The following is a 26,446-nucleotide window of genomic DNA, read 5'->3' on the forward strand; positions in this document are numbered from 1 at the left end:
TGGTGAGTAGTGTGAGGAAAGTGTGTGTGAACCCCGCCAGTGGGATGGTAACGCTCGTGACAAAGTGTGCAATGCAGAACGTGTTTGTGTCATCTGTGTCTGTGCATTTTTGCCTGTCTGTAGCTTACATGCCTTGAGGCCTATGCCAGGGCACCACTCAGAGCATAACACACACTTTTCAACTCACAGCTTTATCTCAACTCTATTTTTGGGCCATACTTACAAGATGCCTGTTAAATCACACTGCTGAAAAGATGAGGATGCAAAATGCTGGGWTATCACAGAGACTTAACTCTTCTCCCTTTCACATTTTCCCTTTTGTTTTTTTTCTCCCCAGCATGTAATATTTTCCAGGTCTTGGTGAGCACTCGGTACCATGAATGGTAGTTAGACACTTCTAAGAAGAGACTTGTTGTTCTTTGTTTCTTTCCCACTCAGTATGAAAGAATCTGCRTCCCTTCTGCATGGTACTCTGTCTTGTTTCCTGTCAGTGTTACCTTTACATTTAATAAAGCCTAGCACTGTCAGGCAGCTCAGAATCTGCACTAGGAACTTCTTGGACACGTGCTATGGTAAATTGTTAGCCTGTGTTTATGCTGGGTTGTGCATTTCCTGAGAGCGATATGAATGTGTGATTCAGTTACTTTAGATGTCAATTTGTCGTTTGTTCTGTTTGTTTAAAGCTGATTGTTGTGACAAAAAAATGGGAGCCTGCTTGCTGTAAAAGTGCTGTCTGTAAAGCAGGGCTTTAGGGACAGCACTGAGGAATGTGGGCAGAGAGGGGCTTAGTGCATGCTGYTTTTGTATTAACTCTGCCCTCAGATTTGCACAGTGTGTGCAATGGCTGAAATCGACCACCTTGTACCACCTAATTACTGCTGAAAAMGTGTAAGGATTACTGGCCTTGTTRGGAAACTCAGCTGTGATGGTCACTGGCTATTTATCTTTTGAAYCAGTGTGGGAACATGCTGGCATTATTTATTTGAATTGTAGACATCCTGGTCTTTTGAAGGGGAAAATGAATGCATTGGTCTTGTTCAGAGTGTTTCAAACTGCTCTAAACAATGTATGTGCCATGATCTTAACCATGGGGCTGTATGAAGTAGCATGGGAAAAGCTCTCATTCTTACTGCTTATTTGTGGCTGTTCTYTGGAGTGTCTATCACTGAAACCTCTTGGCTCTGGCAGCACACTGTASTGACCTCTTAAAATGGGTTGTTCTTCTTAGCCAGTAAAGTGAGTCTTAGGAGGTAGTGACTACAGTCTRTTTCATAATTGTAGCAATACTGACACTTGGCCACAGCATTGTCATACWTTGAGCTTACTGTGTTTTCTTACTTTATTCCCACTTCAATTACTAGTAAAAAGAGAAAAGGTTTTGGCATCTGTTCTGAAGGGACATGAGCTGGCTTTGCTTTTAAAACAGGGTCATAAATATGCCATGTTAAACCTTAAACGTTTTGTATAATGGTGTTTAGAAAGATGGGAAAAGATGGTGTTTTGATGGTGGAGTTTCACAACCTTTTTTGATTCTCAGATTTCTGTTTGACAAAGTCCACCTRCAATTATTTCTTCAGGGTAACTTTTCAATGTTCTCAGCTGACCTTGATGAAAATAAGATGGTAAATCTGTTTTCTTAGAACTTCCCAGGGGCAGTGGATGAAGAAACAAACACTAAATGACCTCCACTGCTTTTAATAATAAATGAGCACAGAGTTTCAGAGAGAGGCTGGGAAGAGCAGATCTGAGGTGCACAAGAGCAGAAAAGGGGGATAGGTGAAAGTAAGGAATTTCTCTGGCTGTACTGTCAAACCTGAAGTTTCTTTAAAATTTCAGGTCAATTAAAAGAACATGAAGAKCAGAGGGAGGTGATGAGACRTGTTGRGCATGGACCAAGTAAAAAGGAAATGAAGGGAACTTGTTAAGGATTTTGTGGGAGGTGAAGCCTRTTTGTGTGTTTAGAGGGAAAACCACTCATAATGCCTAAATAGACTGTGTGATGTTTAGAGCACATGGAAGCTTCAAGCAGTGGATAAAAGCCTTGTCTTGTCTATCTTCCTGAATACTTTGTCAGCTTTTCTGTTTTCGGTATTACCCCTAACACTTGAGTTTTTGCCTGTTTGCACTTCAGCAGAAATAGCTGAACAAGTTTAGAGATTGCAAATAGCTACCTCAATTGTTTGGTATTTCCCATCATGACATGGAGCAAAACTTGTATACTTAGTGAATCAAGTAAATTTTTTCATTGAACACCTTTAAAACAGGAAGTAACTCACTGGTGGCATAATTTTAATATGAATTGCTTGATGTGTCCATTTTTTTATGGCATCATGTGAGCAGAATGGAAAAAAACCTTCATGAGAGATTGTAGCAAAGTACAGGAACTTTAAACAGATGATTTAACTTTGCTGTCTCCCCAATTCTGGTTTGTTTTTTTTTTTTTTCTAGAAGGCCTGTTTTCCTGGAATTTTCTTTGTCATTTATCTGTCTCACTAACTTTGGAGCTATTACTTGAAGAGGAATAGTGGTACCTTTCTTTTGCTGACAACAAATGACTGGTTAAATATTTATGCACTTAGATACTTGATTGCTARTGCCTGTTTAGTCAGGTCCTCTTTTTCTTGTGTCTTGCTCTATAAATATGTATTTTCCTGTTGTTTAGCACCAGTCACATGCGTTTGTCCTGCTTCTGAAATTGTAGAACTCTGGAACTAAGCCATACTTGGCTCTTGGTACCTATAGATTTGCTTTCCCAGCGAACTGCAGTAGTTGTAGCCAAAATTGTGCTAAAAGTTCTGGAAAAAATTCGATTATTGGCTTGAGGAATAAGTGTATTACACAGACGTTTTTAAAGTAACTGATGCGTCAAATCTGTGCCATACGAACTCAAATCACTTTGATAATGAGGATTGTAAGCACTATCTCTTAGCCTTAAAACCAGCTTTATATCCTAATTAAAAGGAATATTTTACATTTGAGACAGGCTTTGAATTCTGATTTGGGCAATGCATTTGTGTGGACACAAGGAGTATTGACATATACACAACTTACTGTTGTGAATCAAAAAACCCCAAAACWTTTTTAGCTACCCTTATTTGGGCATCCTATGGCGAAGAATAAAATCGGAATTAAAGTGCAAAAACAGAAGTGTAGCTGAAAGAATCAGCAAGCAAATTTAGTTCTGACATTGCGGTAATATTGTAATATAAAATATGCTTTTTGTTTTTGCTGCATTCACTGAGTACCCAGCCTTTTGTGGTAAGTGTGCTTCTCAGTTGTCTGGCACGTGGCCTGATGCTTCCTGCCCACAGAAGGCAGAGCTGACTTTCTTGTAAAAGGGCTCAAGATTGGCGTAAGTGTAAGGTAAACTGGCTCTTGATTGTGTGAGCAACTACTTGGTGCAGTCTGAAGAATTAAAAAGATGTTCCAGATCCACATTTTCCTTTAAAAGTGAAGGTAAAAAAGTGTTAACTTCATCTGTTTCACAAGTAAGGTGTTGATGGAGTACCTTAAATCAGGCAGGGGTACCCATMGTGTTGCAAGCATTGGTTGAAGAACTCTAGCAATTCTCAAGGAGGTTCTTTGGGATTGCTTGCCAAAATTCAAAATCCGTGCTAAGACATCCTGTGTCTAAACCATGTCAGTCTAGATCAGTGAAGTCAATCAACAAAGTGCAACTTGAGTTCCCTACCTCGWTCATCAGTGTAACATTGGAACTAAGCTGTTTTCTGTAGTGTAATGGGTAACTGAACRTAGTCTTCTTACTTTTTCCCCCAGATTATTTCAGACCTCGAGTCTTGGAATGATGAGCTCTCTCAGCAGATGAATGACTTYGACACTGAAGATCTTACAATAGCAGAACAGAGGCTCCAGCATCATGCAGACAAAGCCCTGACCATGAATAACTTGACCTTTGATGTCATCCACCAAGGGCAGGACCTGCTGCAGTATGTCAATGAAGTGCAGGCATCTGGTAAGATGGCTCCTTCATGCTATTTCTGGCTGTGGCTTTGTAAGAATTATCCAGTTGTCTCTCCATGGGATGTGTGAAAATAACGAGATGCTGCTTCACTGTAATCTGGAGACACGTGGGCTCCTTTATACTCAAATCATTTGGTAGTGTTCATGAGAACATACTGATTCTATGGCACATAATTTCATCAGAGTTGGCAACACGTGAAGGTGTTTAGATTTTAAAGAAAGGKATTGCACTCAGGAAGTCACTAAAATTGGTGTAAATAAGGGAGAGTTAGTTTTACAGGTAATCAGATCAATGCAGTCAAGCAGAGATTTTTAGGTTTTTTATTTTTCACGGTCACGTGGGTGAGTATCAGACTTAAAAAAACAACCATATTGCACTTGTTAAGAGTGCAAACCCCTATAGTCACATAAGCAAATGCTCCAAGAATTAAGTTGAATGTGGARAAGGAACTAGAAAACGAGACTTAAACAGTGGAAACGGGTTGTTTGTCTTGGGAAGCTTTGCGGGTCGTTCATAGCCAAGTGTCCCGATTGCAGGTGTGGAGCTGCTTTGCGACAGAGACGTGGACATGGCCACTCGTGTGCAGGACCTGCTGGAGTTCCTGCACGAGAAGCAGCAGGAGCTGGACGTGGCGGCGGAGCAGCACCGCAAGCACCTGGAGCAGTGCGTGCAGCTGCGCCACCTGCAGGCSGAGGTCAAGCAGGTACGGCCCCGCCGCACAGCGCGGCTCCCAAAAACACCCGCGGGAATCGCCTCCTTTCGCTGGGAGCAGGGGAGAGCTGTGATCACCTGAGAAACTTCATCCTCTGTTAACATTAAGTGCATTGTATTAGCTTGCATCGCTGGTCGATATTGCTGCATGGATCGAGAGCGCACAGCTCCCAGCACACATCCCAGCTGGGGATGTTTACCCTGGAGGAAAGGAGGCTCAGGAGGAACCTTAKTGCTCTCTGCAAGTACCTGACAGGAGGCTGTATCAAAGTGGGGCTTGGMTTCTTCACCCAGTGATAGGACAAGAATAAAAGTCCTCAAGTTGTGCCTGAGGAGATTTAGATCAGATATTAGGAAAAAATTCTTACTGGAAGAGGATTGATGGAGGCACCTGAGGATATTTAAAACACATTTAGATGTGACACTGAGACWTGTGCTTTAGTGGTGGACTTGGTGGTGCTGGGTGAAGGGTTGGACTTGATCATCTTAGAGGYTCTTTCCAACCTCAATTATTCTGTGATTCTGTAGAGACAAGTCAAGTATTTGAATTGTAGAATGATTTGAACTAATGCAAAACTCATGCTGTTACTACCATCCACATGGGGATGGATAAAAATACTCAGTCATAGTCCCTGCACACCGATCTAATGCTTCTTGGTATATTGTTTGAAACATTTACAAATAGTAATAACATCGAATCAATGTAGTTTATTTTCCTCAAAAAGAAAAACAAAACTTTGTTTCTTCTGGCAATACATTGTCTAGTTTTGAGGTCTTTATCTGATAAACACCTAAACCTTTGATGAATATAAGATGTGGGCAGAGCCACTGAAGTAGGTGGAAATTAGAAAAGAAACAAGACACTAGAAAAAGTAMGAGTTTTTGATCTTGCCCACACTTGGCATACGGAAGTCTGCTGTAGTCTGTGGTATTACTGTGGCCCTTAATGAGACTGAATGACAACTCTCAAAATGGAAAGTAATATGAAAGGGGTCTAGCTAGGACTAGGAGAGGTGAACAGAAAGTTCCCAAAGTATTTCCAGACAGTGACTGGTTCCTCTACAGTAGCAGATGCAAAGTTTCCATGTGGTCTTCAATTAAAGGAATGCAAAAAAATTATAGTTTTGTGCTGTCAGTGGCTTCAGTCAAATACCTGATGTTCTGCTTCAAGCCTTTGCATAGTGTGCTGAACTGTGCTGTATCTGCCCTAGCAGATGCCTAGTACCTTTATGGTACAKCAGTGGCTTTGGGTGGGATGGTATTGTAAGAAAAAATGAATTTTAAATTTCCATGATACTGAAATAGTATTCAGTAAAAAAAACAGAATACAGCACTTTAGTAATATTGCAAAGATGCACTATTTAAGTAGTTATTTATATTGCATGCTCCCACACTATAGTGAGTGCCTTSCTCCACTAGCTCTGGTTTTATGCTAGTGAAATGTGACAAGAAAGACACACATGTTTAAAAACGTTATTTGGAACAAATGTTTTGTATTTTGGCAGAAACAGGCAGATGAATTTTAGGGGAATATCCATGTTGCACTTTGTATGTGATTTGTTGGTCATTCTATAAGAACTTTGTAACATTTTCAAACCGCTGCTAGCCCTGGCTGAAATGGAAGCTCAAATTTAGATTCTTAAAAAAGTCCTGGAAATAGGATTTCAGRTAAAGATMTAGGTAGTACTCTAACCTAGCCAAYTGTCTTTTCTTGGTAGACTGGGATTTGGAAGAAAAAAACATACTCTGTTTTAYATACCTAGAACACACTTCTGTCAAGAGGGATTTTATGTTGAATTAAATGCCATAATAGGTGKGAATTTTTAAAGAAACATACATGAACATGTAGGTGACAGAATGTTTGTGTTGTAGTTTTCCAGATTTTGCTGTACAGATTAACCTGCAATACTTGCCCAGCCTGAGGCCTTAAAACTGAACTCAAACTGAATGTTAATATATTGTCTCATAGGATTTCTTTTGAGCCCTTTGGAATGTTTTGAGGCTAGTAACTCTTAGTTTGGTGATTTCAGTTGCCTTTTGCGAAAACCACATCTGATTTATTTAAATTTTTTAAGTATCAGGAAGCGTGATCTTCTTCTGTCTCATTTTCACTGGAAAAAATTTTATAGGTTAGCAGGTCACAGTAGGTGCTTTACCTGAGAGTAAGATGAAGTGGTAAACCTCCTTTTCAGTCTGTTTTGTTTATATTTTGTGGCCTGAAGTGGTGAACACATGGTTTTCCAGTTCAATTTCTGTGATTTTCTGTTAGATTTTTATTGTTGCTGAACTAGGTGTAAGCATGTTTATTATGTAGATGGGATATTATCTCTGCAGCAAGAATTCTAACTGTATTTCCATTTGAACTTTTCCTGCCAAAGCAACAKTATTGCTGTTGTATTTTCACACAGACACATTCACACACACACGTTTATATAAAATACATAAAAATATATAGCTTGTAGTCATGTGAAGAGGTTAGACTGGAACACTGTAGGAGTTCAGACAAATACTTGCAAAGATTCTCTTCAGTACTAGGTAGTCAAACTTGGTGCTTAGTGAATTTTTATCAAATAAGCACAGAAGGTAAACAAAACCATTCAGTATTGTTTCTTCCTTAACTACTGTATCAGTTCTGCTTTGTGGCACCGAAGTTTTGTAGATCAAGCCTCAGGCTTAGGAGGAAGCAGAAGAGCCAGAAGACAAACAGAGGTTTAAAGAAAACCTGCAAAGAATTTGCTTGTCAACTTGATGTGTAATAGGTGCAGAAAGGGCGAAACCAGACAGAAAATCACAGTGTAGAAAAACCATGGAAGGAAGATAGGGGGAAAGAGAACGCTGACTGAAATAAAAAGGGACAGCTGTACGTGGGGAAAACAACATGGAAAGGAAAATGTGACCATTTTTTACAGGGCAGGGACATATGAGTAGGTGGAGGCAGAGAAATATTTAATAGAATGTCTGTCTCATCCAGAACTCCAGTTACATGTTTGCCAGACAAACCTTTTTTATTAATCACCTAAAATACAGCTGTTGGATTACTTATTGCTGCAGTCACTCCCACATACTCACTTTGTAGAATGAATGCTTTGCTCTGCTTAAGGTCAAAATCCCTACCAAGCTCCAAACCCAATCCAGTTGGTTTCAGTATGCTCATTAAGGCTTTTCAGTGCAGAATTTTCTGCTGTTCGGATCATGGTGTATATTCCTGGATATATAACTATGTATTCATATATATACAAGGATGTACAGATACCAACCCTCAAGAGTACCTTGAGCTGCTTTGTGTTTTCACAAAGAGATCTTTTAGCTTGGTGCTTGAGCTCTGACTATTCCAAAATATTACTCAKGAAGGGTATCCTGGCACTCTGTGTAGTGCCATATGGATATGAAAACACAGCTAAGACAGCAGACTGAGGCAGGTTGTCTCGTGATCATGTTTAGTTAGTCAAAAATCGGTCCAAGAAAATAATCTTGAATCAAGCATTCATGTACAGACCTACCTATTTGATCCTTTCAGGTGTCCCAGGTGACCCAAATTTTGTTTCATTTCCACACTTTTGCTGATGTGCATCTGATACTWCTTCTAGGTTGCAAGGGGAAGGATGGGGATTGTGATTCACTCAGACATGGATATGGTGGGAACATGCCAGTAAACCCTGAAGGCAGCACCCCTGGAAGAAGAACATGCTCCCTATTTACTAGTGCTTACATTTTCCCCTTGAGCCACAGAAGAGGGAAGGGGAAAGTACTGCTGGCAGATGTCCTCCTGTGAGTTTCACAGCTTGTGCACTTGCACCCTGACCTGTACCAAGCAGGAGGACAAGTCTTTGTGTTGGAAATGGCATGTTCTGTTCTAGCAGTCTCTGCTGTATATAATGGGATGCCAAGTCAAGAGGAGCTTTTGATTGGTGCTACTTAAGCACTCTGCAGTAAAATTTTCTGAAGAAGGCTAGATGTATAAGAACCCTAAAAAGGTGTGTTTTGTTACACTATACCCAGAAGAATTACTTTTTATGGGAGAGAAGGAACTTAGAATTTCCTTTGTAAGGCAAAATAGAAATAAAAAAGGGGTTTAAAAAGACWTCTGCCTCTGTGTTCTTGCAGATAATTTTTTTTTTCTCTAAGTCTAGTTTCTATCTGCAGTCGGACCCATCTGCAGCATCAGAAGCTGCCCTTTTTCTTGCTCCTGAGGCTTACCCAGGCTTGCTCCCCTGAGTGTTAACAATCTCCAAATGCCTTAGCAACTAGAAACTCCCAGCTTTTTTTCAGGGTCCCTTTCACAGCCCCCAGGCTGTGATCTGCAAGTGTCTCCTTTGCAGCAGGAGAGGTTGTTCCAAAGCCAGAGCCATCTTCCCCTTGCTTGCTAGGCTGCACCTGACCCAGTGCTTTCTCCCCAGGGGACCAGAATGTGCACCCAGTTATACATCTAAGGTGCTGTCATGCCCTCCCTTCTGCACTGTAGACATACTCTTTTCTGCAAACTTCCAGAATTTATATAGGAGAATTCAAATGCGTGCTATCAGGGTCAAAAAAACTTGTTAGTTATTTGTTGTGCAGACAGAAGTGTAAAAAACTGCATTAATAATATAACCATATTGCAGTCTGGGTAAGTGTAAGACAGAGGGTGAGATTGTAGTGCAGATTTGAGGGAGTGGATGTTCTGTCAGGATGGCTAAACCTCAGTTGCTTTGAGCTGTCAGACACATTAGAGTATACTTTGGATGTAGACCAGATATGTCTTTYGGTTTTGTGGAATTGTGTTTTGATAGGTCATTTTCTTGGGTTCTGCACGTTTCCAGTCTACAAGTAYAGTCATATCATCCTGATAACTTAGTAATGACCTAGTGCATTAATGCATTCATCGGTAGTGCCATGTGTGGATCACTAGATGGGAATATTTAATGTCAAGAGCTAACTGACTTGGTRGTTAATATATTTATTAGCAATGGTTGAAGGTCTAAAATAATTTAGTAGAAAAAATAGTTGGAAGAACTGATGAAGTTTAAATCAACTGGGCCTAAAGAAATTCACTCTAGAATACCTAGAAAACTGCCTGAAATACTGTCATAGACAACAGCTTGTTGTTCCCAAATAGCAGGAGATTGGATGAGGTTCTCAAGGCCTGGAACTCAACATTTGCTTCTTAAAAGTGGGAAAGGAGTAGCTAAGGGAGAATTATAGGTCAGCTAGTTTAACACAGTTCCCAGGAAAAATACTGARACAAGTAATTATTAAACTTGAACAGTGACAAAAGGAGAAAAGGTCGACACAGGTTAATGAATCATAGCTTTCCATTGATAACGTCTTTTTTTTCTGACAAGGTAACAACTCTTCTGGAAGGGGTGGAAAAGCAGTATTAAAGCTTTTAAAATAGTTTAGCTCTGTCTATCTGTCTGGCCCTAACTTACTATAAGAATATCATATGTGACTACATTATGAAGAATGATAACTTGCTAAAAAAAACATAATAATGAAAGTTATCAAGAGACTCAATGGATTGGAAATTATTTTTTCTTTTTAATTGTGTTTGTCTATATTTGGATATCACTAGTTCATGTTCTCAGTCAAAAAATCTACATGATGGAGATTATGCTTTTAAATTTTAAAGTTAAATGCAAAAGAAGCTGGAAAAGGGGCTTGAGTTCTTCAGAAGACACTGGATTAYAGTTCACAATTATCTCAATGTACAGGAGAATTATGCTTTAAGATGAATACGAGTTTTAATAGTGAAAAATACAGAGCATGATGTACTGGAAAGAATAATCAGCTGAAGAAATACAGCAGTAATTACTGGCTGGGCAGAGTTCCATAGAATAGTTGTACTGATGACAGTGAATAACTTGAATTATTCCCTGTTTCACTCAGTATTTGAAAAATTACAACTGAACATGATTATCAACTGGAGAGAGCTCATAAAAGARCACATAAAAGAGCAGTGAGAAAATAAGGCAGGTAACTTGACATGAGAGCAATTGAAGAGACCTTGTGGTCAACAAGGTAAGAGAAGTCTAAAGGAAGGAGTTAGAATATGTTCCTGATGGAGAGAGGAGAGGGAAAAACAAAACTGATGCTAAGAGGGAGAAAATGTCCTTTTCTTTTTTTTTTTTTYSTYKCTGGTTGTGRGCAGGAGAAATGAAATCAGCTAAMATTAAAGCGAGAGATTTGAAAGACTTCTTATTAGAAAAGTCTRTTGAAAGTGTGAGATTGGYGTCTTGAGTAATGAGCAAGGTAGAGATATTTTGGAGGGGTCTAAAAGTTGCATGTTCCTGCTGCTGATAATGAATGTATGAGGTGGCCTCCTGAGACTTCTGCCCAGCCAGGCATTCTTCCAGTTTCGTTGGACATGTCAAAGAAGGCACATTCTGAAAAATTAAAATCTTTCATCAGTTAAAAGGACACTCAGTAATCACATTTTTCTCAACATTAATATCCAAAATTATTTGCATACTTTTTACTAAGCTCTGTATCCTCAATCTACATTACTGACTGTGGCTTCTGCCCAAATATTGCTTCTAACTTGTTCCAGCATTTGAGGTGACAGAAACGGTATTCAGAAGCACAAACTTTTTCAAAGTATGAACTGAAACCACAGGCATGTAGTAGTTAACTGCAAGCTGTGGGTTGGTAGCTCAGTGAAATTGCAGTGAATATCATTCACTTTGCTTACTCAATATAAAATTCACTGTAGTATGTTAATATAAAATTCACTGTATTATGTATCTAACAAATTACTTAGTTATTTCAGTACTAATGTGGCTCTAAATGTTTTTGCTCCTGCAATGGTGCTTTTTTGCTCGTTGGAAGTGGACTTGTGTATTTCATGGTCTTCTCTTTTGTTACAGGTTTTGGGCTGGATTCGAAATGGAGAGTCAATGTTAAATGCTGGGCTTATCACTGCTAGCTCTTTGCAGGAGGCAGAACAGTTACAGAGGGAGCATGAGCAGTTTCAACATGCAATAGAGGTAAAAGCACCATTTTAGTGACCACAGACTTGTATTTACAGTTGTCTGTGAATAGCATTCTTGGATGCATGCTACAATATTTTCAGTTTAGCAAAAGCTGTTGAACTCATGGCAAAGAGATGAAAACACTTACTGAGAAAGTGGGGTTTTTTGTTCTTACTCATTTTGAAGCTTCACTTCCAGGTGAACATCTCTGTGCCTTTTTGCATCTTTGTAAAGTGATAGCTGTTCACAGCAATTTTGCTGAAAATAGTGTTTTCATTTGTTTTTCCTTTCCTAGAATATACACTGTAATGTTAAATGTAAAAAAGTAAAGAATAAATGAAACAGAAAGCATCAGTTTGTGTATTTTTAGGTCATCCTTTTATGCTTCCGTTTTTATTTGACAGTAGGTTTCACTGAAACTTGTGTGTGGCAGTGTGTCAATCCCCTTGCCATGACTTCAAATCAAACTCATTAGATTGGTCGTATTGGTGAAAAAATATAGGCAGAGTTCTTAAGATTGATTGGAATGCAGTGTTATTAATTTACTTGCACTACTGAGTAACTTAGTGATAATATTAGCAGTGTTATGATTGTTTGGGTAGACTATTTTCAGAAGTTACTCTTGTGGTAACTCCTTAATGTTTATTTACCTGACTGGCAGAGTTTTATGCTTTCTCTTTCTTGATTTTTTTTTAATTACTATTTGCTCTATATGCACCCTCATTTTGAGAGCTTTGGTAACTCAAGTACAAAAATTGTGAGACCTCTAGCTGTTAATCAAAGTTCTATGTTTCCTGGGTCATTCTTTATTCAGCTAGAATAATACTTAATAGTATTTAACCCCTTAATATGTAAATTACCTGATTTTAGGCAAGTATTTCTCTGCACAGAGAAATACAATTTAAAAAGTTTGCTTACAGTCAATAGAAATTTGTCTTTTTGTATTGGTCTGCATGCCTGCACCTTTATTTGCTTGGTACTGATGTGCAAAACACTAAAGTTAAAGCTGTAAAGATTGCCAAAATSAGATACATCTTTTTCATCTTCTTTTTTCTCACTATGAAGGGAAAGGAAATAAAACTGAAATTCATAATTACAACACGTACTGCAACATAGATACGTCACATGTGACTTAATGCTAGCCAGTTACTATTTGTTAACTGCTCTTAAGTGTTGATTTGGTGATGAATCTCTACAGGATTTATTTCCTTTGTATTTGCATAGAGAAATCACACAGTAACTCGTAAGAGAGTTATTTTTAGTTGGTGGGTATTTGTGCATAGAAGTGTCATTGACACAGTGGAAATGTGAGCCTCTGAGGTCTTMAAGGAAATGAACTGAAGTGCTCCACTGAACTCCTGACTTCTCACCTCTTGTCAGAAAACACATCAAAGTGCCCTGCAGGTTCAGCAGAAGGCAGAGGCRATGCTGCAGGCTAATCACTATGATATGGATATGATCCGGGAGTGTGCAGAGAAGGTCGCTTCCCATTGGCAACAGCTGATGCTGAAGATGGAGGATCGTCTCAAGCTTGTGAATGCCTCTGTTGCCTTCTATAAAACTTCTGAACAGGTATAGAAATGCTGCATGATCTGTGTCTGCCTTGGCTGATTCCTCAGTGTGGCATAAAAGAGCATCATTTGATTGATGAGGTTTGGGTGTATTTACTCATTTGATGGCTACTTCTGGTTTTTGTGTGGGAGTCAGAAAAAGCAGCTTAATCTCCTTGTCCACAGCAAAGTTTGGGGGAAGGTTGGCARGGTTGCATCCTCTGCAGTCACAACTTAAGTCCATCCAAAACTATGTAGTCACAGCGGCAGAGAAAGAAGAACAACTTTAGGGACAGTCTCAGCAATTCTGCTTAAGCAGGCCAGTTCTTGCCAATCTAATGCCAAAGTTTGTTGCCTTCTCTTAAGTCCCAGTCAAAACATGTCAGAAGCTCGGGGGTATATGTAAGGGGTAGATTAGTTTTCTTTTTTTGAGGCTTGAATTTTGATTTTTTTTGCGTTGTTGAATTGGTGTTCTTTTTCCTGAAAGGTGTGCAGTGTGCTGGAAAGCCTGGAGCAGGAATATAAACGAGAAGAAGATTGGTGTGGGGGAGCAGACAAACTGGGTCCCAACTCTGAAACAGATCATGTTACTCCCATGATAAGCAAACACCTGGAACAGAAGGAAGCTTTTCTGAAGGTAAGGTTGGGGACYTTTTGCAGTCTCCTGTGTCTTGGGAAGCATGCAGGCAAACAGCTCTTACAGTGCTGAAAGGGCTGTGGAAAGCAACAGTGCTCATTCCAAACTACAGGTATGTCCCCAACTGCAAAGATGTGGGAAGTGGCGTGTTAACTGCTTCTGACAGTGATTAAGAGAACACTGCCAAGTGCATAAAATTGTAGCCAGTTTTATAAATACATTTCCTGTTGAACTTCAGTGGATGTCAGAGCTCCCAGTGTGACTGAAGAGGAATTGGAAGTCACTGCTTTGAGCAACTGTCACTCTAAAGAATGCTTCAAGGCTGCTGCTTTGTAAGAGAAGTGACAGTCACACAGTGCCATTGCTGCCTGTGCATCAGAGCAGCTCTCAGATGTACTGGGACTGCAGTGCAGTATGGAAGGAGGAAATTGCTAGACAAGCATCTGGGAGTAGTTGGGTTTTGTGTAATAGTCTTCAGATAAATTAAAGATTTTTGTTCCAGCAATGTTCTAGTGAATAAGGTTATTGATCATACTGAATTAAATGTGTAGCATGTGCTTGCAGAGTAATGTAACTAACTGTTATCAAAGGCGTTTTCGAGCATCACCATGAAAGACTGCTAAGAGTATAAAACTTCTTTGTTAAAAACCTTTTTGTTCTCATTACACAGATTACAACACTCAGAAACGTATTAACAGARCTCTAAGTATACTGCCTAATAGATCCTTCTGCAAATGGCATGAATTACTAATCTTTGTTTTAAAATGGTATAAGAAATRACTTAGTGTCTTTGTTACTGTATCAAAGCATTCTCCCGTTTTCTGCCTTTGTAAAGTAGCATTCCATAATTTGCATGTAAAAATTAGGCAACCAGCCCACATGTAGTATTTGATACATGTTAAGATGAAGAGGACAGTTGAGCTGAGTGTTTGCAGCATAGTGGCAAGGACTGAAAGCTCTCAAGGCCTTGCCTTAATGTTTTAAGGGCAGGTATTATTATTTTAACACTTTTGGTTTCACTTCAGCAGAGCATTCACTTTTGTTTAAAGTACTAATGGATGTTTTGGAATATCCAAGTGAGTACATAAGCATGTGCACTGTGTGTATGCAGTAAACATCTTTAGGTGGTGTATGGCACATACACTAAACAAACTTCGCTGTGAGCTCTGAGTCATGCTGAAAGCCCTAGAGCAGGTAATTGCCTTTCAGGTTCTTCAGAAAAAAAGGAATACTATATTGTTTATTGTTTATCTGCTTTTTTTCTGGTTTTTTTCCCACTAGGTAAGTTTTACTGCTGTTTGTCAGAAAAACTGTTTTAATAGTTGGGTTGGTTTGGCTTACTTGTAGACATATTTAACGTGCAACTCTTTCCAAAATTGAAGAGGGTCACAAATGTACAAAAAGGGGGTGAGGAAGGTCTTTGATCTCTGCTGGATGTTTATTTGTGCATCTTGAAATAAAGTTATACCTCTGACTCTCTAGGCTTGCACGCTGGCTCGGAGGAATGCTGATGTCTTCCTGAAATACCTGCACAGGAACAGTGTCAACATGCCAGGGATGGTGACACACATCAAAGCACCTGAACAACAAGTGAAAAGTAAGGGGCTTCTTGTTCTCTTTCTTCTCACAAGAATGTGGTCATCATGTGCTGTGTGGTATGTGTGGTGCAGGGGTAGTGAAGCCTGCCCAAGTGGAAAGAGTTCTGTCAGACTTAACAGGAAACAAATTGCACACACACTTTGAAGGAACTGACAGTCTTCAAAGTCTCTTATACTCAAATGAAGTTGCTTGGAATTCTTTTATCTGCTGCTTACACCTAATCTTCTTTCTATCTGAGACTCAAATGTGCTGCTTTTATTGAGACAATGAGGTAGTAAACTTCCACATGGTAATGTTTGGTTTGAAGCCAAATGGGAGCTGATCACTATAAGCTTGTTCAGTGTGTTAGTGTCCTACACTCTGCAAGTTCTTTGGGTGTGCCAGAGGGATGCAAGATTATCCCTTGAATGGTGCCCTTGGGCCCTTTAGATAGTTTGAATCAGTGCTGAGGAACTTAATGAAGTATAGGGTAACTCACATCATGTTTAATCTCATTGTGTAGATAGATAGTAGCTTGGTGAAGCTGGAAAGAACTCCAGTGTGAGGCTTGGCTTTTGCTAAAATTAATAATATTGTGTTATAAAATTAATAATATTGTGTTATTGATGATATTGATAATGATATACTAAGATTAATGATACATTGTACCGCTTGAATGTGTTGTGCATTCTAGGAAGTGGAAAGAGAGAGTGACCTGTAGGGCTTTGAGGGACAGAAGTGCAAAAATTAATTGTGTATTTATAGTGTATTAATAGTGTAACTAATGGCTGTAGTAGCAGAACAGATTTCAGGGGCATTCAGAAATAAATACTGCATTTTACTAACTAAATTGCCAATGCTGTTGTGGACTGTACATTTTGAAGCTGTGACTGACATTTTGAAGCTACAGTATCAAAATCAGAGAAGGCTAATTTCTAATTAATTGCTGCTTGCACCTGCTCAAAAGGAGGTTATGCATATGATGTAGCCAGAGGAACATGGCAATAAGACCAGAGGAAATAACACAAGAGGAACATGGCAATAAGACCAGAGGAAAAGCTGCAGCAAGGAAAACTCTGAATGGGAGAAAGTGTTTACAGCAAGATGGAGTAAGAAAGTAGCCCAGAGAGGCAGTAGGATCTGTACCCCTAAGAATTTTTACAACTTAGTTGAACAAACCCTTGGAAAGCTTTGTAGTCCTGCTTTGAAGAGGAGATTGAAATAGATGGCCTCCAGAGGTCACTTCCGCTCTAATTTACTTGATGTCTATCAGAAAAGGCCRTGTTCACTGCTTCACTTTAACTACAAGGGGAAAACAGTTTGTGTTAAATTTACCCAGTAAATTTACTGACAGTATTCAAATGAAAATCTGACACTGTTCAAGTTGAAGGTCTTCCTGTATTGAATTTTTTATATTGGAAAGAGAATAGGGTATTGACCATACTTTTTGCTCTTTAGGAAATAATTGGATTGTGGCAGTTRAAACCTTGAGCATTTAGAGCTGACATCTGTCCCCAAGACATCAACATTTATAGAACTGAACAAGACAAAATCTCAACACAAATGYCAGCAGTATCAATAACTGAAGCTGACATTTGTCACTTAACTCTTCTCTCTGTAAGATACTAAGAAAACAGAGCAGAAATAAGCAGGAAGTTGTAACTACCACACTTACTGAGTATTAGACAAACTTTTAAAAAATTCAGTTTTGAAATCTGTATAGAAACAATCATTSTGAGAAAGCTAAATGTGTTCTTATGAGAAAATAGTAGGAAGATGTCTACTAGTGTCCTTAAGAATAATAATTATATGTCAGAACCATAGTGTTATGCATGTTTTGTGTACATTTAAAATTTGTATGAGTGAGACATGTTTAAAAGAAATGAAAAAAGCAGCAAAAATCCCCAAACAGAAGAAAATAAGCAATTCGCCCTACCACTCTTTGCCCATAAACGGTGTAATATATGCTTCTGAGAATTAAAAATGAGTTAAGATGGAACTCATGAGGGCTCCTCCTTGGTAGGTCTCAACAGTATGGTGGTAGCTGACCAAATGATTTAGAAGTTCACTCCGCTCTTCCNAAAAAAAAAAAAAAAAAAAAAAAAAAAAAAGATCACTTTTCATCTCTTTCCTAAATAGAGAAAAATGGTTTATTTTATTTTGGTGAAAGGGAGGTTATATACATTCTTACAGAGCATTGCACACTCAGATCTATGCTTGAAACTGGCAGACTGCAATCAGTATATATTATATAAACTAATGCTTTCAAATCTTGGGTGACCCTTGAGTTTCTGCAGAACTACTGAACATTTTTCAAAAACCTCATTCAGTGGCATACTTGATTCTTATTCCCAGCAGCAGATTTTGATATCCGAAAAAGTGATGTTGTAATCTAGGCAAAGTCTGGCTAAGCACATGCTTCATAGGCAAAGGAATTGCAGTGGTACTGAACTCTGAGAGGTGTCCTTCTGACCCTGCATACCAGTGTAAGTAATTTCTGTGATATGCAGTTAAGGGTACMAAAATACTGTCTCATTTAGGAAAGAGTTGTGACCTAAACACACAGTTGTGCTGTGACAGGTGGATTGAGTTGGTGACAATTACTGCAAACTCAGAAATAAGAGCCATCATCATGTTTATTTCTGCTGCTAAGTCTGTGTGCATCTCAGTTGCCGGCCCCTGCTGTACAGGCAGTGATTGAATGCAGTGCAGGAACTTGTCTAATGGTGCTTGTAGTTTTAGGTAGGTTGATAGAAGGGACCAGGATGCATAGAGACAGCTGAGAGCTCTTTGAGCCTGGAAAATAAACTGAAAGTTTAGGGAACAATCCTAACAAATGCTGAAACCAAAGTAAATTACAACAGCAGGGACTGTAGTTCAGGTGGCTTGAGATACAGAGATSCCTTTCCAAACCTAGTATTAAATATTGATGTTCTATAACTTCCTTCGAGTAGTTTATAGAATATTTTTCTCCTCTTTGTCAGTCCAAGAAATTAATGGCACTAACACTAACAGTGCCCAGCCAAATATCTCTCACTGCCTTGCCATCTGTATCRTGTCCTGACGGAACAAATGCTGTTCCAATTTGCTGAATTGACCTCGCTTGCTCTTTGTCAGAACTACTTTGCTTGCATCACTGTCAAGATGTCTGTTTTTATATGGTGTGTCCAGTTGGGTGTGCWGCATTGTACAATGATTATTGTGTCCCACCCACTCCACCTCCCTGCCTCCCGAAATCTGGCATATATTCTGAGCAAGTGTTTTGGAGGTGACATAAGGCAGAAATAAAACTGAGAAAGCAGGGGAGGCTCATAGCAGATCARCTCATAGCTTGGCTAAGGGACAGATCAGGCATATTTGAGGGGAGCCTGACCAGCAGAAAATAAAACCTTGGCCACAGTGACCAGATCCCAACCAAAMGCAAGTTCTGGGTGATCTCAGCACCCTGTGGCAAGTGAGAATATGGTGCTTCTAAGCAGGAGGATGTTGGCAGTGATGCAGACAGGTTTTATAATCCTCAGGGAGGCTATCACAAGTGGTTGTGTTTGGTCCCAGATCGCTGATGAGGTAGACAAAGATGCATTTCCCCTCAGGCTTCCTGTTATTTGAGTTTTTCTGTCRAACTGTTTCTTGGAGTTGTTAGCTTTTGGGATGTAAAGCATGGTGGACCTGCACAGTGGGAAAGCAGAATGCAGAGACCTTAAGAYACCTAGCACCTGATAGATTCCATTTGTAATTATGGATTATGGAAAATAGCCAGCTCTGGGTATAAGTGGAAAAGAGAGTAAAGTGTTGATGTAAAGACTGACATTTTGTGGTCTTTTCTRCTTCTGCTGGACCTGCCTTTCAGCTCTGTGCAATTCCAACAGAATCATCTGGTGGAGACATTGGGTGTCCCCATTCCCCTGTGTTCAGCTTGCCCTCTGGGTTTGCAGTAGCTGCAAAGTCAAGTAGGGCTGCTGCTCTGGAAGCAGCAGTGGGTAGAATGAGCTTCACAGGAAAATACTACAATTTCTTTGATGGAAAAGCCATAAGCATTACAGAAGCAGAGTTCAGATAGTCTTCTGCATATTGTAAGCACAAAGTCTTTGCTAGGAAGAATTAAAAATATTGGACATGTGGGATTTGGATGTGAATTTGCAATGGCAGACAGTTCCTGATATTCAGGAATAACAAACTGTGGAGTTAATTATTTGATTAACTCAAGGAAATTCTCTCAAGGTTCAGTGAACATTCATATTTAACAAGTCAGTTTATTCAATTATACACTGTCGGGGTTGATTTTTTTTAAGAGAGAATTGCAAACTTAGTAGTTGTCTGTTTTTATTACTTGCTCTTCTGTACATATAATGTCTGTTTATGGTGCATTTGATCTTGTGGTGACCTAAGGCTGTACATTTGTTCACATGTATTAAATAATTTAAATACTTCATAGGAGAGTGATATTAAAAACTCCTCTATTTTTTATTGAAATTAGTATGAGATGTTAAGCAGGTTKCAATTACATGTGCATGCTCGTTCTTTCTGAGGAAACCCCATCAAAAACTGTCAGCCTACATTTTCAATCCTTCTATAAGCGGTGGCAGGCCCCTCATGAAAAATATTTGAGGGAAAAAAAGGTGTCAGTAGTAAATTTTAATTGCATCTTTAGTTTCATTAGCCAGCATTTCTGTAAGTAATGAGAAAGGAAYACTGTTTCAGGGATCAGGAAAAAGCAAAGCAAAGAGTAATATGAAGAGTAAGTGTATAGTAAATTCTACAATGTAGAGTATTTTATTCCCCTGATTTTAGTGTGATTATTTTAAATTTCCTTGTCATAACCTCTGTTTTCATTTCTTCAGATATCTTGAATGAACTCTTCCAGAGGGAGAACCGTGTGCTGCATTACTGGACCATGCGGAAAAGGCGTCTTGATCAATGCCAGCAGTACGTGGTGTTTGAAAGAAGCGCCAAACAGGTGAGGGTTTCACATGAAAATCCTCTTGGGTGTGCTTGAGGGTTGACATGCATTGTCTTCTCACAGTAACAATTTGTCATTGACTTCAGTATTTCAAATGGCTGAAAGATCAGAAGGATCAAAGTAGAAAGTTGAATTATTTGCCTCCGCTTAATAGAGAACAGCTAAATTTGTTGAGGCAGGGCATTGTAACTGTTTTAACTTAAAGGTGATGTTTTGCTTCTTCCARCTTCATCTGGTACTGGCAAATCTAATTTCTGCAAGCTTGTGTTTGACAAATTGTTATGCTTGTTAACTTCTACACACACACCTAATTTGTCTGGGGAAATTACAGGCAGCAGCATTTTTCTCAGATGTTGGAGGAAAAATACCTAATTAAGTTGATTGGCAGTTCCAGAAATCTGACAAGTTGGATAACTCATTAAACAATAATAACTGAATTACTCTGGGTTTTCAGTTTTATGTATTTGGTTTCATGGTTTCCTGCATGATAGATCCACCTCTTGGTATTTTGTTGAGTTTATCAGCCTGGAAAGAACTATTAAGTAACTACCATATACACAAAAAAATCTCCTTCACTAATCAAAACACATTCCTTAAAAATAAGTAGGGGCTTCAAGGCAGAATGGGTAAATAGGATGATCTGCAACAGTTTTTTACACTCTTTTTTTTAAAAAAAAAMCTGGTAGTAAGACAAAGGAAGGAAGCTATCTGTTCCTGTTCTGCAGAAAAGGACACAACGCCCATARTGTAAAATATAGTCTGATCTGCTTTAAAGGACTCAAATAACTAATTTTTCATTTCTTTCTGATAGCTRATTTAGACATTAGTTTAAATACTGTTGGTCTGGTTTGCTCTCTTGAAAGAATTCTCAACTCTGCCTTTCATGCTTTCACAAATAAGTTAATGCAAGATGAATCTTGAAGGGAATTTGAAGATTGATGCCTCTTTAAAACAACACCACCMCCCCTTCCTGGCCCCTCCTCCCACCCCTCTTTGGAATAACGTCAACTTAAACCTCCGACAAGCACGTGATTTACTTGTTTTTGTATAGAGATTACTAACTAACAGGCAAACACTGGAGATAAAGATCTGTCAGCATTTTCATTGTAAATCCTATTTTTCAGCAATCACCAGTTCAGTCATCAAAAAGCAAAGTGAACCAAACCATATATGGGACTCCACACTGATTAGCCAAAAAACATGGAAATACTGTTTTCTTCATTTAGATTTCTTTTTGGAATTTGGAAGAACCTGTTAATTGTGCTTTCAGAACTCAATGTCCTTGTGATGGAAAAGATACCATACTAGTTTGCAAGGACAATGGTAGATTCTCAAMTCTTTTCAGAATTAAGGGCTTACCTGATCCCTGAACTTATTTTCTCCAGTTCTTATAGTGATGCCTCACATGAAATGAGAGCTGAYCTAAACTGAAATTGTGGCAATTAACATAAAATTGAGCTTTCTGTCATACTGTGCCTCTAGAGAGCTGCCAGCAAGTTATTAAAGGATGGCATTTCATTCTCATGKCYAGAGGGATTGRAACTACATGATCTTTTAGGTCTCTTCCAGCCTGAACCATTCTACAATTTGAAGAGGGGAAGTTTTTTTGTTTATCTTCATTCCAGCATTGTGTAGTAAACACACTAAAAAAACGCAGAGGTTAAAACGTTAAAAGCGAGAAGTATCAAATGTTGTTAGTAATATTAGTGGTAACCATGCTGCCTGTCTATATGAGTCTTCACTTGCAAAGATTGACATTTGAATGACAAGGGGTGTCATAGAGGTGATTGGTTGAAATGTTGCTTTTTTGACAGAAGTCCAAGAGTTGTTGGTTTATTTCCATCAGCAGCTTTTCAAAAGTATAGGCCCATCTCATCAGGCTTGCATCTGCACTTGTTTGTGACTAAGGAAATGGCGTCCTGGCATTTACATTCAGTGTTGAATTTTGAAGACTTTCTACTCACTTCAGTTTCTGCACCAGGAAGGAAAAGCATTCTAAGTGGGAATAAGGGAATCAAATTTGTTTCATCACAGCACTGATGAGCTTAAATCATTGGTGAAATTATAATACAGAGTGCCTTTTCTGATTCAGTGTAAGGCTCTGTGTTTCAAACATACATACCTACTGTCCAAGATAAAATTTTTCCTGTTCTTTGTAATATGGATAGATAAGTCTCATAATTTCAGTTTATCCTTTTAAGGGAAGAGTAAGGACCCCCTAACAATTTGCTACTTCTTCTCTTTGGGGTATTATATTTTTGTGTAGTTCRCTGTGTATTTACTGAAGATACAGGGGATACACATGCATTTAGTAGTAAGGTGGTTCTAATCAAGCTGTGTAAAACTMTTTGAACATCTGCTGTTGGCTTTGTCAGAAACGAGAAGTTTCTAAGCTCCTGTCCTTGTGCATGCTGCTGTAGGAAGCCTGTATTTAGAGCTGCAGAACAGTYGTCAGTTTGATTTTTACTGTAATGCTGCAGTTGGAGATGACTCCTGCTTTTTCCAGGAGCCACAGATTCCTCATGACCACTGAGTTATGCTTAAAAGGGCAGCAGGTAATGTGGRTAAAGCATAAATAATAACATGGATYGGYATTTTTCATAGTAGTGAGCAAATAAAGTGTCATGATGAGGAAGGGAAACCATTTTAGTTTGCAATTCTTAGTTCTTGGGGTTTTTTCTACTTATACATACATTAATTGTTTAAACGAGGTTTAAATGAGGCATGTCACCATTCCTTCTCTGCTGCAGGTTTAATTTCTAGGAGCACAGGCCACGCCTTGTGAGGCTGGAATACGTGTCAGCAGAAGAGTGATGGTTAAACCTTATGTACTTGGAAAGTTTAGCCTACACATCTGGTGGTCTTATGTACATTTTTACAAGTTGGAAAATGTATATTTCTGAGTATAGCTGTCGCACGTGGCACCGAAAAAGTGACTTTTTTCTTTTTCCTTGTCTGGGGAGTATGCTACCAAAACTATGACACAATTAGAGCTTTTCAATAGTGAACTGTGGTCCTGTAGTAGTGGACTGCCTGTAGTCTTCAGATTCATGTCATTTTTAGTTCTTTAAGCATTGCTTCAGAGACTAAGTGAATTATTTCAGAGTTATGAGTGGTTTGATATTGTAGAGGTAKTAGATGATTGCTGCAAGTAACATAGAGTAAAATTCACCTGTGGCCAAACTATGTGTGTGAAATACTGATTACAGATGGTTTCTGTTGGCAAAAATATATTGCCTTTTCTCTTACTTTTCTTTCATTATTGCTTTATTTAGGCTCTGGAATGGATTCATGACAATGGCGAGTTTTATTTATCTACACATACTTCCACTGGTTCCAGTATCCAGCACACTCAAGAGTTGTTAAAAGAACATGAGGAATTTCAGATCACAGCAAAGGTAAAATAAATAAATAAAATTATCWCTAAATTACAGAATACTTAGAGTTGGAAGGAGCCTCTGGAGATCAGTTAGTCCAACTTCCCTGCCAAGGCAGGGTCCCCAAGAGCAGGTTACACAGGACTGTGTCCAGGTRGGTTTTGAATGTCKCCGCAGAGGGAGACTCCATGACATCCTTGGGCAKTTTGTTCCAGTGCTCTGCCACTTTCAATGTAAAGAAGTTCTKCCTCATGTTGAGGTGGAATGTCTTGTGTTTTAGTTCATGGCTGTTAGTCCTTGTCCTGTCACTGGGCATCACTGRAGAGTCTGGCACYACTCTCCTGAGAGCTGCCTTTGAGMTATTTTGTATTTTGGTAAGATCCCYTCTSAGTCACCTCATCTCCAGACTAAACAGGSCCAGCTCCCTCAGTGTCTCCTCACARGAGAGATCCTCCAGRCCCCAATTCATTTTGTGTCACTYKGCTGGACCCTCTCCATTAGCTCCTTGTCTTTCCTGAGCTGTGGAGACCAGTGATCACAATACTCCAAATTTGGCCTCATTAGGGTCAGATGTCTAATTGGTCAGGATCACTGCTGGCCACACTCTTCAAATGCACCCCAGGGTGCYRTTGGCCTTCCTGGCCACATCCTAGTGAGTTTGTCACCCACCGAGACTCCCAGCTCCTTCTCCACAGAGATGTTACCCAATGGATCAGACCCCAGCCTGTGGCAGTGCTTGGGGTTGTTCCCCACAGTGTGCAGGACCCTGCCCTTGCTGAACTTCATTAGATTTCTCTCTGCTGAGCTCCCCAGCCTATCAAGGTCCCTYTGAGTGGCAGCRCAGCCGGTACCCCCAGCTTTGTATCATCAGCAAACTTGCTGAGGGTGCATTCCATTCCTTTGTCCAGGTTGTTGTTAAACAAGTTGGATGCAAGTTGAATTATGTAAGGTTTGAAACAAAATAAAACARATGAATTCCTCATACCCATCAGAAAAATCCCCCAAGGGTGTGTCCATCAAGATCTGTTTACTTGCAGTGGCTTTCTCTCTGTATGTCTGCTGAGAGTAGAATAAACCAGAAGATAACCAGCAGTTAATCACTGTTACTGGAGCTCCATGAGCTCTATGTACTATTGATTTCTCATGACAGAATCATAGTAAAGAAGCTTAAAAATGTTTTCAATACCTACAAACCTTGTAGGGTCTTGGATTTCCACTTTTGTATCTTCATGATAGTGGATTACTCAACGTTTATTTAGGATATGGAACACAACAAGCTGTATTATTATTCAGCTTATTATTAATAATTAGAAAATAGTAAAACAATTAAAGCTTTATTCGTTGGGTAACTCATTTTATTTTGAAGTATTCTGTGATTCTGCTTTTTGAGTCAGGCAGCACAATGTAATTCTGCATCTCTGGAGGCCTTTACAGAGATGCAGATGTCACTCATGAGGCTTACCACTTTTCACATGTGAAAGACAGACCACCAGTGCATGACTGAAGTACCTGGGTTTGCAGCCTGTCTCTGTTTTGTTTTGCCACCTGTTCAAACTGTCACCTGTTTCTCCCTCTGGCTCTCCAACCTTCATAGAGAAATAGTAGAGCCCAGGAAAGTATGCAAGTGTTCAATTCTCTGAAGGATCACCCCAGAAGAGGCTTGGAGATGGAGATGGTCAGGGGATGTGTGGGAAGGGAGAAAAGAGAATCCAGAAGGACGAGATCACTTCTGATATTCAAACCTGGGTTTTCTTCTGTGTGAGCTTTGCTCCAGACTTTGATTTGCTGGATCCCTTCCAGTATGCAGAGCTCCACTGCTCCTCCTGGTTTCCTCTGTCAGCCTGCAGATAATGTTTGTGCACCTTTTGAAAGGATGTTTGTATCACTACCTTGGCATTTTGCTACCTGTTGGGAAGTTGTGTTAGCCCTTACTAATTCCATACSAAGAAGAAATACTTGGATGAGGGACCATTAGGGAAGAAAAAGAATTAAAAAAGAGGGAAWTWTTTTTTTTTCAAWTAACGTAAGAGTTACGTCTTTATTAACTATTTTGCTTAACTATTAACTATTTTGCTTAACTCTCTGCTAGCAAGGGCCATGACAGTACACTTCACTCATGGCTGAGAGAGAGATGGATGTATAAATCATCCATTGTGGATGATTTATGATTAACATGGAAGAAAGTGCATAATTTTAGGCAGCTTGTCATTTGGGAAAAGCACTTACAGATCTGGTAGTAACTACTTGTTCTCTTAGTTTCTCTCAAACAATTCTGTGCCAMCAAAGCATTATATAGAAAAGATGTAAAGGACGTATTCTTAATCCACTAAAGAGTAAAATATATAACAAGACTTACTTCCATCTCAGCATTTCGGTGGTGTCTAAAAAGGGTAGATTCTTGAGACTGTGGGTCAGGTCCAATACCAGTGCTTCACTGGTARTGAGCACTTTAGCATCAAAATGCCTTTGTACTGATGCAAGAGTACCCATGCTGAAAAGCGTGCCTAGCAGAATTTAATCTCTGGGTTAGATATGAAGCACATTTTTCAAAGAAAAATAAACAATCTGCTTCTAGTCATGTAATAATAAGGCCCAAGGAAGCCTACATTAATCTTGTGCTATTTTTATTGGGTAAAATGTATCTGTTTAAAGAAGTTTTGGGAAGAGAGGAGGAAGGTAGCTCCTTCAGTTTCTTCTCTAATTC

At 39.2% G+C, this 26,446-nt stretch overlaps 1 protein-coding gene across 2 annotated transcripts in view; it reads left to right on the forward strand.

Annotated features, from left to right (window-relative positions):
- Positions 1-26,446, forward strand: part of TRIO (trio Rho guanine nucleotide exchange factor) — a 242,151-nt gene that overhangs the window by 123,770 nt on the left and 91,935 nt on the right. For both annotated transcript variants that reach the window (XM_057390375.1, XM_057390374.1), the window contains exons 14-21: positions 3,778-3,973; positions 4,519-4,685; positions 11,536-11,655; positions 13,021-13,212; positions 13,678-13,827; positions 15,310-15,424; positions 20,247-20,362; positions 23,641-23,763. In XM_057390375.1, the coding sequence (XP_057246358.1) occupies positions 3,778-3,973; positions 4,519-4,685; positions 11,536-11,655; positions 13,021-13,212; positions 13,678-13,827; positions 15,310-15,424; positions 20,247-20,362; positions 23,641-23,763 (1,179 nt within the window). The remainder of the gene's footprint in view (positions 1-3,777; positions 3,974-4,518; positions 4,686-11,535; positions 11,656-13,020; positions 13,213-13,677; positions 13,828-15,309; positions 15,425-20,246; positions 20,363-23,640; positions 23,764-26,446) is intronic.

Source organism: Malurus melanocephalus, unplaced genomic scaffold, assembly GCF_030028575.1.
Source record: "Malurus melanocephalus ecotype Western Australia unplaced genomic scaffold, MMel_1.1 scaffold_25, whole genome shotgun sequence".
Taxonomy (NCBI): domain Eukaryota; kingdom Metazoa; phylum Chordata; class Aves; order Passeriformes; family Maluridae; genus Malurus; species Malurus melanocephalus.